The 15,207-nt window shown below is 50.5% G+C and overlaps 1 protein-coding gene across 1 annotated transcript; it reads left to right on the forward strand.

Moving 5' to 3' along the window:
- Positions 1-890: 890 nt before the first annotated feature.
- Positions 891-12,323, forward strand: LOC144730783 (TAR DNA-binding protein 43-like). The gene is given in 7 exon segments (XM_078611530.1): positions 891-1,282; positions 2,065-2,228; positions 4,039-4,179; positions 5,849-5,902; positions 7,078-7,245; positions 8,440-9,066; positions 9,068-12,323. Coding segments are annotated over 7 exon segments (1,560 nt in total). The 5' UTR covers positions 891-1,035; the 3' UTR covers positions 9,227-12,323.
- Positions 12,324-15,207: the final 2,884 nt, after the last annotated feature.

Raw genomic sequence — 15,207 nt, forward strand, 5'->3', positions numbered from 1 at the left:
GGAGCTGAGTGGACTGGTACCAAGGGTGTCAAAATCGGCCTATGTGGAGGAGGCTCGTGAAGGACGCTGCTACTGGGCAGTTGGAGGCAGTCGCCCTTCAGCAACGGAGGCAGAGGAGCGACGCTCACAACAAGTGGAGCGCCGTGCGGCTAAAATACAGCAAGTTGGCACAACGGGTACATCTACCGGTCATCTCAGTCAGCCGACTCATGGCACCTGCTGGGTCTGTCTCAAGACAGGGTTACACCTAATAAATGAAAATGATAAGGGGTTGACAGGTATGTATTCATATGTATTCACAAGCAACTCCGGAACGTGTCCTTCGTGAATAACGGGGGAATTCTCTATAGGAAATGTAAGCAAATCACTACAAATAAACAAAAAAATGTAGTTTATTTGTAAACCAGATGAAGCCAACTGAGCTATTAGTTATTTTCAGAAGCGGCCTGGCCACACAAATTGTAGCTCAACGAAGTAGCAAAGTGCACCTAGCCTGGCACAGGCACCGTGCGTGGTGACGTCTCGGTCACTCAGCGGCGAATGGCGGCTGTCGGTATTGGCATCCTAACCGCTGTAGAGAATGTAAACGGTCCAGATGCTACGCACTCCGGGTCTCGGCCAATCCGCACTACCAAAACCAAACGGTGAATAATAAGCCGCGCCCATTTCTTACCCCCCTAACTGCTTTACGAATTCTAAACACGCCGCAAGCCCCTCCTTCACCCACCCCCCCCGAAGCCAATCCGCTCTACGAAATCTAAACACTCCGCAAGCCCCTCCTCCATTCATCCCCCCCGAAGCCAAATCCGCTTTACGAAATCTAAATACTTCGCAAGCCCCTCCCCCACACCCCAAGCCAATCCGCTCTACGAAATCCAACAGCGCTCGGGTTCCGTCCACCATTTTGTCTTCTGCTCAGGAACAAATCCCCACGCGGGCCGCTCCTCCTCCTCGTCGCCGCGCTCCTCACCATCACCACCACCACCACCGTGTCGAGCGACCACCTCAAACATCGTCAACTTCGAGCAGAGCATCATGGCCGAGTACGTGCGCGTGGCGGACGACGAGAACGAGGAGCCCATGGAGATCCCGTCGGAGGAGGACGGCACGGTGCTGCTGTCGTCCCTCACGGCGCAGTTTCCCGGCGCCTGCGGCCTCAAATACCGCAACCCCGACACGCGCAGCCTGCGCGGGGTGCGCCTTCTCGAGGGGGTCCTGCACCCCCCCGAGGAGACCTGGGGCAGCCACATGTACATCGTGAGCTACCCGAAGGGTACGGGCGGTGAGTGAAATGGGAGGAGGAGAAAGGCGTGGTGGTGGTGGTTAGGCCTGCAGCCTCGGCCTTGTTGAATACGATTTGGGTTTTTTGGTGACGATGTTGCTGCGTTGGGCAGTGGGGGTCATACGGGGAGGGGGAAAAAGCAGCAAAGATTACAACTCTGAACGTATTCCGTGTCGATAACGCTGGCCTTGGAAAGTATACGGTGTGCGACGTTTCCGGCCATGGGGCTTTAACAGGGCACATGGAGAGGCCTCGGAGTGCACAGACCAAAGGCTGCCCATGTGGCATTCCCCGAAACGTCGTTACTTGCTTTTGAGTTTTAAATGTCGAATGCGAGTCTTTTTTTTTATGGGGGTTAGTGTTTCGGGGGTTTTCATAAGGAGTATAGAGGGAGTGTTAAGCTGTATAGGGGGTGCATGGGTAGTATGTTCGGTGTAGTGGGGTATTCATTGTTGGAGTAGGGATATTGAGATAAGGGTGAAGATTTGTGAGTAGTGATAGAGTTATGTGTGAAGTTCAGCTCTGATCCATACATGGAAGTGACTTTGCTTTCAGCATTAGCATTAGTCCTTCAACATCGGCATTGCGCCCATTAAGGTTGTTGGTGACGACGATGCTGACCTTTCCATCCTTATGCCTCCAACCCCCCAACATTTTCTCCCCCCGCCCCCACCCCCCTCTTGTGTGCCCCCCTATACACATCCCCCCCTCGTGTGTCCCCCTATCCACATACCCCACCCTCTTGCGTGCCCCCCTATCCACATCCCCCCGCCAACTCACAGACAACAAGCGCAAGATGGACGAGGCTGAGATGTCGAACGTGGCGAAGGTGAAGCGCTCGGTGCAGAAGACCTCTGACCTCATCGTGCTGGGGCTGCCCTGGAAGGCGTCGGAGCAAGACATCCGTGACTACTTCAGCACCTTCGGGGAAGTACTCATGGCCCAGGTACCACCCCTCTACCCCGTGCAGTACACTTCTATATATACGGGCAAAAATGTTTTGTCTGATTCTGCCTTGTGATGGGACTTGGTAGGATGAACGATGACGTTTATAAGGGGCACGTGGTGACCAATAAGGTCTGAATTTTTTATAATGAGGTAGGGCACTGATAAGGGGTTGACAGGTATGTATTCACAAGCAACTCCGGAACATATCCATCGTGAATAACGGGGAAATTCTCTATAGGAAAGGTAAGCAAATCACTACAAATAAATAAACTAAAAATACACTTTTATTTTGACCAGATAAAGCCCACTGAGCTATTAGTTATTTTTCAGAAGCGACCTGGCCACACAAATTGTAGCTCAACTAAGTGGCATATGTGGAAGTGTATATCTGCCAAATAATCTCGACGCATGTTGAGTCTAAATGTGGAGGGAAAACCCGGAGGATCCGGAGGGGAAAAAAATCCACAGCTGCCACTGCAGTTCTCACACAGGATTTTCACTTCACAGGTCACTGCTTCGATTCCATCTCCCCCCACGTGGCACTTGAATTGATAGTACAACATTTTTCCCCTGGTATCCGTTACCGATAACTGACTTTTGGAACCGGTGATCGATTCTGAAAGCAGTCACCATTTAACAATGCTGCTACTGCTACCCCACACCAGTACAGTAAAATAGTCCTGGCACGGTGTAATCTACCACTGATCTAGCCATGTGCCTCCGTGGTAGAGAAAGCAACTCTCCTTCCACGCTTTTACCAACACTCACTAATCAGCATAGCGAAGTATGGTCAATTAACCCACACAGGTGTGGATAGACCTTAATCCAACAGTGGATTGAAAAAGAGACGTACCGATGGTAATTATGTACGTACAGTTTGAAAGGTTGTTATAAGAGCTTGGGAAGACAGAATGGAAGGAAAGAAGCAAAAAGAGAATAGTTGTGACCTTGCAAGCGCATGGTGGTTGAACAAAGTATGGGTGAGGCCGTCCTCAACATGGGTGAAGGAATCAATGAGTGGAAGTTCTTATGGAAAGGCTTTTGCATTTGGTGTTGAAAAATCGGACTTATGTACGTTACTTATACAGGATGCTCTCGATTATCCACGGTAATGACGGGGAGAACGGCCGCGGATAATTTAAATTTGTGGATAATCCAAAAATATATCAATTTTCCACGGATTTCTATGCCAAAAACCACTAATAAAGGTATAAAATGTATTCTTTGGAACGAATGCTAACGATCGACCAATCAATGTGCGTGATCAGTGATAACTTTCCTGCTCCCGTAGTTAATCTGCAAATAGGATTAACCGCACGCGGATAATGGAGTCCTGTACTTATATTTAGTGACTTGCTTACCGTTTTCTCTATTTTGCACTCCTCACATTTTGTTTTTGTCATGTTGTAACTCCTGATCCTGTGCCCCGACTGGACATCTGTGATAAAGAGCTTCATAGCTCATCGAATTCCTCCGCCTGCAGTCTAAATGAAGATTGAGATTTTGAAATGTATCCGTCATGTGTTTACAGTAGAGTGGTGATGTTGCTATATGTAATCCCAAATTAGTCTTTTTTAGGTAATTTTTTTTAGCATTGGGATGTTTTTTGTGGTGAATATGAGTTGCGCTGCGTTTTTTTTAGCAACTGAGGAAACCCCGTGCAGAACAGGGGGAGAGAACGTAATAAATTTGCGACGCTCTGATGGTGTCGTTTCACGTGCACGCACACGCCCATTGGTGGTGCGAAAAATCTTCACGCACGCCTTTGGTTTCTTTTGTTTGTGCGTCCATCCCTTTCCTCCGCATAGGTTAAGCGCGACATCAAGACGGGCAACTCGAAGGGCTTCGGCTTCGTGCGCTTCAGGGACTACGAGACCCAGCTCAAGGTGCTGGCCCAGCGGCACATGATTGACGGGCGCTGGTGCGACTGCAAGCTGCCCAACTCAAAGGTCAGTTGCTGCTTTTTATCTCCGCGGTGGTGCCGCGGAGATGTTATCTCCCTCTCCTGGTATGCAGGAGGTTGTGGGTTCTATCCTGACCCTGACTGACCCCTGTATATTTGGCGTTTGCATGTCTCTCCCCATGGTTGTGTGGGTTTTTCTCCGGGTCCTCTGGATTTTCCCTCCACATTTCGAATCAACGTGCGTGTAGATTATTTGGCTGCTATCAATTTCCACATGATAAGCCACTTCATTGAGCTAGCATCTGTGGCCAAGTTGCTTCTGAAAAAGAGCTAATAGCTCGGTGGGCCTTACCTGGTAAAATAAAAATATTAACTTCCGTTGCTCGCGCCCTCCTGACTGTAGGCCCATACACACACGGGTAAAAAAAATCCCGGGAGCTCCAGAGGTCACCACTTAAATTCGATCTCGCAACGTGACTGTTGAAACATTGGTGAATTTTTACGAATCCCCCTCCTCCTGTCTACCCTGTGGTATAAATGGGTACAACGCAGCTGATGGGCAGGTGTTGAGCGGTGGGGAAAATGTGTGGGTACTTCCGCACCTTCCATGATGTCTGGCCAGAATGCTGTCCAGAGGGTGGGCTCCAGGGCTCGCTTGAGTGGAGGCACTCCCACCTGCGGTGGTGCGAGCGAACAATTGCAGGGCTGCACATTAATTTAACTTTTTAATAACGACGTCGGCTGTTAAGACCAGTGCTGTTAGCTGGCAATCCACTGCTGAATGAAAGCTTGCCCCCCCGCCACATCGTGTCGGTCATGGGGATTGTTTACTGTACCTCACCATGCTGGTCGTTGAAGGGGGGGGGGGGGGTGGTTGATTAAGATAGAGGCCCAGAACCGCTTCAACTGTCACTCCCCACCAATGTTTTGACTTGGGCAGGAATCTAACTCTGGTTGTAGAGTTGGTCACAGTGCAGAGCAAGAACCAAAGGGTATTGTTATTATTACTCCAGTAGAAGCTGGGCTAGCGTCCACTCGTGGCATAAGTTAGGCTTGGGACGATGCTTGCCGTAACGTCGAATAAATAAGGGAATTATGACGATGGGCGTTCAGAAATTTTGGTGAAATCTTACGGGCGGTCAAGAAGCACTCGTAAGTCGTTTTTAATTGATCGTGATAACATTGCGAAATTGGTGATTAATTACATCAATATAATCGTTAATAACAACCTGCAGCCAGTATTACGATTCACGGGGGTCAGGCCCCCGTAATGATACGAGACCAAATTTGTGTCGTAAAGAACCCTCTACCACCCGACACAGCCAAACATTAAATTGTCACGTGTTGCCCGAGCGTATAAAGACGGGACAGTTATTGTTTCGGCTCACTTACCTTTTAAGTCGAAGAACAATCTTCGCAAACAAATTTAGCAGTTGGATGGTATCTAAATTGAGCTGAAACGATAATATTTGGTGTGCCACTAAACCCTTTGGCTCTTGTTGGGTGGTGGAGGGTTCTTAACGACACAGATTTGGGTCACATCATTACCCGGCCTAAATTCCAAAAGCCCATTGCGAATCCTTAACGTAAAGACACTAGGGCTCAGGCCACGGACCGCCCGCAGAGGGCGGGCACAGTGATGACTTCATGCCGGCCATGTTGCAGGAGTGATGTCATGCCGGCCATGTCGCACTTGGGGGTTGTCTTCCTGGCAGGTGAATGGCTGGTGCAGTTGGAGTGATGACATAAACCCTAGCAACGGCTCTTACGTGAGTGAGCGGTTCCGGTCTCACTGCAACACCCATTTGTGCATTGGCTTGCGGTCCGTTTTCTCTTCGGACGCATTTTGAGGAACATATTGCAGTCGTCGGCTGCTAGACTTATGGCAAGAACATAAGGCGGTCTTCTGTACTTGGGGGATAGGGGGGGCTGTGGATATAAGCACTCTCCTGTGATAGCCAGACCAAGCTACGCTTAAATCTGAAGTGTGCTTGTTTCAATATCAGAAGTTGGCCATCATCTTCCCCCCCCCCCCAGCAGTGAATTGAGAATGTGTTGCTTATATTAGAACGGTGTCTATATCTCAGTTTCGACTGTACTATGAAATTCCCACGAACGTTTCTTGCTTTATCCACCGTGGTTATGATGGATGGGGGGGTTGGGTTGTTAGGTTGCCATGATGTGGCGGTACTCCGAGATCCACAATGACCTTGTATAACACGCTCGGCAAAATATTGTTACGTCTTGATGAGTATTGATTGTTTAATTTTTCTAAAATATAAAAAAAATGTTGACGTCTATGGAACAAAAAATTGCTATAATGAAAGTTCTGAATAAATAGCTATATGACCTGTTAAATTTATTAGTTTAATGTGTTACGAATTGATTGGAATGGTGGTCATGCCATTACCATCCTCGTAGGTTTTTCAATTAATCTTCATTAGCCAGGATCAATCCACTGCTGGATTCCTGTAAGTAACTTTCTCCTGTGTAACTTATGGTATTTCCCATTTCAAGCATTCGAGTTTGTACAGCTGCATTGATTGTGGAAGGCTTATTTATGGCCAGACCTTTGAACTACATTTTACTGAAAGTCCAACAAAGCACAAAATACGAGCTAGTTTTTCAAAGTTATGGGAGACGGATATCGTGATGGTCATCACATCGTGAAACTTGATATCCTATCGTGGAAAATCATATCGCAGCAACCCTGAGTTTATACAGCACGCATGACGATGCCATACCTGCGTGAACCACCAAGCTCACGTCGGATTGATCCACAGCAGCAGAAGGTTGCGGCAGCAGTCGACATTGGCGGTGGTGGTCGATGATGTTTTACCGTATCGCAGAAAATTATTCTGCGGTGACCCTAGTTGAGTCGTACCCTGACCAGACGATAACTCGTGTGGGTAACACCCCCTCCCTACCCTTGTCTCATGAGCAGCAAGTCGGCGACGCATTCCGTAGCCGTAAGATCTTCGTGGGCCGCTGCACTGAAGACATCACGGCCGACGACCTTCGCCAGTTCTTCAGCCAGTTTGGAGAGGTCACCGACGTCTTCATCCCCAAGCCCTTCCGCGCCTTCGCCTTCGTCACCTTCTCCGATGACCAGGTTCGCTCGCTCGCTCGCCCGTCCACTCGCTCGCCCGTCCACTCGCTCGCCCGTCCACTCGCTCGCCCATCCACTCGCTCGCCCGCTGTCTTGCTTGCTCCCTCGCTCGCTCACCCGTCCACTCGCTCGCCCATCCACTCGCTCACCCGCTGTCTTGCTTGCTCCCTCGCTCGCTCACCCGCTCTGTTGCTTGCGTGCACCAGGGGTGGGGAACTTTATCCAAAACCGGGAGGCAGAATCAGATTTTTCAAACCTTTAGATGAGCAACTGCTCCTCTTAACACACAGCTGGGTCGCTCATGTTACTTGCCAAAAGGCCTTTACAGTGCCAGATGTGACTGACTTTGATACACTGTAAGTCCGTTGCTGTTGCCAGATTGAAATAATAGTATCTGATTCAAAGTCAAATGAACATTGAGGCAGTGCTCATTTCTGTTGAGCCCTGAACCAGTGGTTGAAATACAACCTCTTTAGATGGAGGCGAGTCTATAGCGGAACCACTGTTGACACAAAAGTAATGCCCACTTCATGGACCCCAGAAGGATAATGGGCTAAGTCAACCCCCAGCCAGGATTTGAACTCGCAACCTTCCGATTGCGAGCCGCTCGCTCTACCGCTGAGCCACATTGGCCTGTTTGCGATTTCGTGTGGTTAAAATTTCTCCATTGGAATTAACCTAGCAGTTACCTTTTTCTATCGCAAACCGTGGCTAGGACCCTCCTGAAAAAGTGTGAGACTTTCCTGGCTTAACGAGTGTAAGAATGGCGTTGATTAATATTCTTACGGTGGTGGAGAACTATCGTTTGCGGCCCATTTCGAAGTGGTGGGCCCTGCGCAGCCACGGGCCGCATGACCGCAAGTCCCCCACGTTTTGGCGTACAACCCTCGCCGTTCAACCGTTGCACACCAGGTCCTTGTACAGACAAACCTCAACTACCCTCTCGTCAGCTGTTAATATTCTGCAATCCAGCACGTTGGAGGCAAAGATTTGCGGTCGAAACGTCGTCACCGGGATGAGAACAGCAACTCGCTTGCACCCGAGAAGAACCCTGTTTAATCACGGGAGGCCAGAACTCGGATTAAAGCTCTCGCGAGCACGGCTGTGCCGGTCCAACGCTCTGACTCCATCACCGGCTGGTGAGAATGAAAGACGAGGTTTGCCTGTAATCCGCCCCTCCCTCTCGTTCCCGCCCAGATCGCCCAGGGCCTCTGCGGAGAGGACCTCATCATCAAGGGCACCAGCGTCCACATCTCCAGCGCCGAGCCCAAGTTCGGCTACGCACGCGGCGACAACTTCGGCGGCGGCGGCGGTGGCGTCGGCGGCGGTCGCTACGGCTCGTACGGCGGCGGAGGCGGCGGTTTCGGGGGCCAGGGCGGGTACAACATGGGCGGCGGCGCCGGCGGTTACGGGGGCATGGGGGGCATGGGCGGCGGGGCCGGGGGCGGCTTCGGCGGGGGCGGGGGCGGGATGCCGGGCGCGGGCGCCGGCGGCGGCGCGGGCAACATGAACTTCGGCGCGTTCAACATCAACCCGGCTATGATGGCGGCCGCCCTGCAGAGTAGCTGGAACATGATGGGCATGCTCGCCAACCAGCAGGGCGGGACCAGCGGCGGCGGGGGCGGCGGCGGGGGCGGCGGTGCGGGGGGCGCCCCGGCGCTGACGGGCGGCGCGGCACAGCAGGGCGGCGGCGCGGGGGCGGCGCAGGCTCAGAGCGGCGGCGCCGGCAGTGTGCAGGCCGGGGCCGGTGGGGCGGCCGGGGCGGGGGCTGGCGGGGCCCAGGCGTCGGTTCCCATGGAGCAGGGGAAGGCGTATGGCGGCGGCAGCAGCGGCAGCGGGGGGGGGCGCCGGAAATTCTGGGTACGGTACGGGCGGGCAGAGCGGCTCGTTTGGCTGGGGCTCCGGCGCGGCTGCCACCAACAACACGGGCAACAGTTTCGGCACCAGCTTCTCCAGCATGGACACCAGCAAGTCGAGCTGGTAGTGCTGGGGTTAGTGAGGGTGGGCGGGGGGTGGGTTTGTACGGGGGATTGGGGGGGGTTCTTTTTAGAGAGGTGTCTGTGTGACTAGGTGAGGAGTGAGGGTTTAGTGTTTTTCGTTTTAGGATGGGAGAGAGACGAGAGCTGTGGGGCTGGAGGATGAGCGAGTCTGTTGTTGTGCCCCAACTGAGATAGTTGGAGGCAAGAATTTGGTGTGGTTGATTTTTGGACGAGTTTAAGTTTAGTTTTAATTCCTTGATTTTTCTTTTAGATTTGGATGCTGTTGAAAAATATTACACATGGTAGCGTCTGTAAACTGCAGAAGAAAGTGAAGGTGGGGGTGGGGGAGCTAAAAAGTAACAGAACCTGCCTGGACACGGGATGTAAAACTGGCACCTAGCGCACGCATTCTTAACTCCTCAGCCAAGACGTGTCGTACACTAGACGCAATGCTCTTTCTGTCGTCGTGCTGCTGTCTTGTCGCTACAGAAGCGTTAGTCTGGCCCGTTGCAACGTGTCGCGTCGTCGCTACCGCTCGATAACGTCGCCCCGCGCGTTTTTGTGCGATTCGCATCGCTGCCGTGTACTTGTGACTAAAACCTTCTGAGAGTCTTTCACCAGGAGCCGGGTCCGGTAACCGAGCGAGACGGCCAGGGAGAGCCACGGCAAACGCAAAACCAGAAGCTCGTTAGCCCATGGACCCCCGCGGCATCGCCACCACCAACCACCCAATCGGCCCACCCACTCATTGCCAACAGCAAAATTCAGGGTGATGGCTCACGTGCCAAGTCGCCACCAGCACCACCAGCCACCAGTAGCAGCACCTCCACCAGCACCAGCAAGCGCCACCAGCAAGCACCATCAGCAAGCAGCACCAGCAGCACCAGCAGCAGCACCACCAGAGCGACCGGCCCCAAGGTAACGCTGCGGAGCGTGGTGGTGCCTGGTGTTCACGGCCTGAAGAGGAGGAGTCGTCTGTGTGTGAAGATGGCTGGTGGCTGGCTTGACTGGTGACTGGCTGAGTGGAGGGCTGGCGAGCGAGCACACTGGCTGGGTCTTTGTCTTGGATGATGAGTGACTCCGTTGGAAGCTGGTGGGAGGACACGCGCGTGACTGTTCTTTACGGTTTGACCGTTCGCTTGAACGAGTGGTGGTGGCGGCGGCGGGTGGCGGCTGGCTGATGGTGATTTGGGTGGGTGGTGGCTGGTGATGGTGCGGCGGGCGCCTGGTGGAGTTTGGCCGTTTGAATGAAGATTGCGTGGGACACCCCCCCTCCCGGTGTTTAGAGAAAGTCCTCGAGCGGACTTTGCAAATTGATCGGTTTTCCCCCTTCCGCTCGACAAAGTATCGGCAAAGTAAAAAAAACAGCAACAAAAAAGTCGCTGTGCGATCCAGCCACACAAATTGTTGCACCCCCAAGCGAAGTCGCTTTACTCTTGAAAATACACAAACGCCAATTTACTCGGCTTTCCCAAACCCCCCCCCCAACATTTACTTTTACAAATAGGTGGCTCCACGTTTGCCCCGACCGTATTTTTTCTCTTGAAAACAAAATTGTCGCATTCGGGCCCTACTCCATCGACAAAACAAGTTGTCGATTCCACGCATAGATTTCTCCTTTTTTAAATTAAGTTCTATTTTATCATCAACCCCCCCACCCAACACCACAGTTTAAAACTGAATCGTGAGACTGAACAAAATGAAGTTCACATTTGTGATGCTGGGGTGCGGCTGGCGTTGGCTTCCAGCGGGGGACAGTTGCAAGCGGGCCCTGGTGAATACATGGTTACTTACGTCTGATAGATTTGGTTTGTTTTCTATGAGCTGTAAACGAGCGTTGGGTCACGTGTTATGCTTGTGATGTGCCCTGGAATGTGGCGTGTGGTGATGGCGTGCTGTTGTGAGTGATGTGGTGGTGTTGGCCTGTTGGTGTAGTGTTTGCGTGTGTGGTATTACTAGTGTCCTGTTTGCATGCGTGTGGTCATGTTGACGTGCGTTTGTGAGGTGTTGGGGTGTCTGTGTCTACTTGTGGGTGTCAGTGTGGTGTGTGGGTGTCTGCTTGTGTGGGTGTCTGCTTGTGTGGGTGTCTGCTTGTGTGGGTGTCTGCTTGTGTGGGTGTCTGCTTGTGTGGGTGTCTGCTTGTGTGGGTGTCTGCTTGTGTGGGTGTCTGCTTGTGTGGGTGTCTGCTTGTGTGGGTGTCTGCTTGTGTGGGTGTCTGCTTGTGTGGGTGTCTGCTTGTGTGGGTGTCTGCTTGTGTGGGTGTCTGCTTGTGTGGGTGTCTGCTTGTGTGGGTGTCTGCTTGTGTGGGTGTCTGCTTGTGTGGGTGTCTGCTTGTGTGGGTGTCTGCTTGTGTGGGTGTCTGCTTGTGTGGGTGTCTGCTTGTGTGGGTGTCTGCTTGTGTGGGTGTCTGCTTGTGTGGGTGTCTGCTTGTGTGGGTGTCTGCTTGTGTGGGTGTCTGCTTGTGGTGTGCGGGTGTTGGTGCGTGTGGGTGTCTGCTTGTGGTGTGCGGGTGTCAGTGCGTGTGGTGTGTTTGGTGCTGGCGTGTGATGGTATGCGTGTTCACGTTGGGATGGTGGTGTTGGTGTGTCCCCACTTGTGTGTTGGTATGATGGCGTGCGCATGGTGTGTCCGTGTGTGCTGTCAGCACGTCTGTTGATGTGTTTGTAGCATGCATGTGATGTTAGTGCGTGTGTGTTGTGTGGCGTCTGGTGTTGGTAGTGTGAGTGCGGTGGTGGTCCCCTGTGCGCGGGCAAGCGTGTGCAAGCGTGTGCAAGCGTGTGCAAGCGTGCAAGTCTGCGTGCGAGTCCGAGTGTGCGCGTGCGAGTCTGAGCGTGCGAGACATGAGCGTGCGAGACATGAGCGTGCGAGTCTGTGCTTGTCTGTGCGTGCGAGTCTGAGCGTGTCTGTGCATGCGAGTGTTAACATTCCAGCGGGAGTCCTAGCTGCATCAGTGCGCCGTCAGTGTTGTCGGAACGAGCGCTCGTGGTTGGCAGCGCTTGCTCATGGCCGCACCGCCACACTTCCTGTCCCCTGACTGTCTGTGGCACGAGTTGTCCGTCATCTGCCTCCTTTTTTCAATAAACTCGTTGGTGTTACCGCAAAGGCTGTCTGGTGTCTTGGCATTTAACGTCATTCTGCGATAGTTAAAAATCCAAAGTAAACGAGTGTCTGCTCAAGCAATTTGTGGAATTGTTGAAGTTACCCGTGTGTCAGCTTGAGGAATAGCAAGGTTTAATACGATACGAGGCCGTATTATCCAATAGGCACTGCGTAGGGCCTACGAAAACTTACTTTTTTTGTTTATATGATAGAACAGAACCAAGATATCTTGAATAAATATATAGAAAGGATAGGCACAGTGTATATACAAAGAGGTAGGTGTCTTGTTTGTTTTGTCAAGGTGCGATAAACTCGCATTGTCACGAGATTTGAGAACACTTGTAGAATCGAAAATAAATACCATGTTGAATTGGGATGAATTGAAATCTTTCAACATTTCCATCGACTTTGACAGTGATATTACTGTCATTCACTGTCATCTGATCAGTTTGACGTCAGGAGTAGAATCAATGCTCATTCCATCATACTTAGGTGTCATGATTTCAGACACTGGTTTTCATAACCTCATGCCAAGCGATCAATAATTTCATCACAAATGGTTGAGGAAAGGTAATAATTCCCCTGCATCTGAATGTGATCTGCAAGCAATGGGTCGAATTCCGCCTAGACAAGGCCGCCCAAGAAGTTTCCATTGGAAATTGACTCCTGCAACAATCCTCAAAACATCAACCCAGTATTTACAAGATGTTTATTTTTTTATCAGTTTTGTATAAATTTTGGTGCTCTAGCATCATGGATAATGCTTTGATGTGATCCTTTGTTCATTAGCAGTAATCCTGGTGCTTGCATTCTTCCAATCATCAAAGCCAATTTGCAATTATTTACGGGACTTACTGCTGCGAAATAGTTTTCACAAACGGCAATACTCGACCAGTTGAAGGTGAGTCCATGAGCCATTCTGGACATTCTGCCCATTTCCCAAGTGCCTGCAGAACAATTCCTTGTTTACAGACATTTCCACCAAATTTTATACCTGATAAGGGGCCATCCATTTAGTACTTACGCATGGAGGGGGGAGGTTTAACCAAAATGCGTACGCTTGCATGTGGAGGGTCTACTGACAATGTACGTACGCACAGGAAACGGTGGGGGGGGGGGGTTGAAGTCTCGATAATTTGTCTACATTGGCCTTCAAATGAGCCACAGTTCAGTTTCTTCAGCTGTCAGACAAGTACTACCGGGAGAAGTGGGACTGTGGGAGAGGTGTCACTCGTATGCCACCGTACCCCTGACTGCAGCTATCACGCAGCTCAGCAGTGAGTGACAGTCTGGCGGCCTGCCCCATGGATTACACATCCTTCAATCTGGCCTCACTGCAGACTGCCGCTGGCTCAAGATTTTAGCTGCCGCAGGCCAGTGTCAAACGACACGAGCGCATTCACACGACTGAGTCTTCTGACAGAACAATCAAAAGCTGGACGATGATGATGATGACGTCAACGACGCTGTGGATCTTGAGACGGCGGCCCAGCAGACTGCAGCTCACGCTGCTGCGCTCCAGCCTGACATGGCGCGTGTTGACGAAACTCTACAATACGTCACCTGTTCGACTGGGTTCGGTCGGCGTTTGAACCTAGCGGACACGAGACAAACTTTTAAAAGGTACGCAACTTAATTATTTAATGCAGCCGGCGGTGGACTTCTGTATGTTTGCTGAACACGTTAATAGTATTCATCCTTGATCGTTTCTGCGTGGATTAAATATCGGCCGTTCTATAGGATGCGGGGGTGTCAAGCATAGGTACGCAGGTGCGAGGGGGGGTATAAAGTACGCATGCGTACAGGGAGAGTGGGAGGGGTGAAGTTTTGACAGATTTTTGCGTACCTAAATGGATGGCCCCTAAGGAAAAGTCAGAATCAACATTCTGAGATGGCGTTATATCAACAAAATAGGATCTCACATCTGCAGCGACTTTTGTCCAGTGCAGAATCACTGCCAGGCCTACGCGCAAAGTCTGCATCTGATGTTCACTTTGGAGTTTGTGATTCCACCACATCTGCTTCGAAAGGGGCATTCGCCTGTTCTTCACTTGATCAAACCTTATGTGCGAATGAGATTCTGCTTCAAGAACAACATTTTCACAAGGTTCACTATCATTATCCAACTGTATTAATGGTGATGATTCCAATGGAGCTTTGCACTATCACTTTTTACATCCTTGTTAATGAACTTTTAGAATAGATCTCTTGATCTATGTCAATGCTTCATGCCTTTTTTCTCGTTCTGCATCTTCTCGTGTTCTGATTCAGGCTTTATTTTCTGTCCATCTGACATTAGATGACTGTGAAGGGTGGGATCACCTCAAATTAAAACATACTACATTCTCAAAAATATAGCAAATTTTCAGTGGAGGAAATTACATGAGTAAATTACTTGAAATAAACGCACAAAGCGAGGAGCCAATTACAATCTGCACAGCTAGACCGAACATGAATATAAGAGACTACTAAGAAAGGAAAAATGCAATGATACTAGAATTTAAAATATAAACCTAATGCGCAATTGTTTTCTTGCAATTTAACAAAAAAAAACAAGTAGCCCGAGTCCTTGTCGCTTCTAAGGTAAACTGGGGAAATATGGCAACTTATATGCAGTAATTCTGACAATGTATTCATTCTTTTTGCCACAATTTGTTGGCTGTTCGTTGCAATCTCTTGGCAGTGGTAACAAGTCGTTGCCTCGTAAGTAAGGAATATTACACCTAAAATAAGTCAAATCTTACATTGTTTTGTTCTACGTGACTTTACCGAAAGACCCAAAGAATATTCATCTTTAAGCTTCAACGAAAGTAAAGCAACATGGCGCTCACCACGCGGTCGTCCTGCCAGAACGTTGAATTTGTTATCGATGAAAATGAACGGCATC

The sequence above is a fragment of the Lampetra planeri genome, chromosome 36, assembly GCF_965212315.1.
Source record: "Lampetra planeri chromosome 36, kcLamPlan1.2.h2, whole genome shotgun sequence".
In the NCBI taxonomy this organism is placed as follows: domain Eukaryota; kingdom Metazoa; phylum Chordata; class Hyperoartia; order Petromyzontiformes; family Petromyzontidae; genus Lampetra; species Lampetra planeri.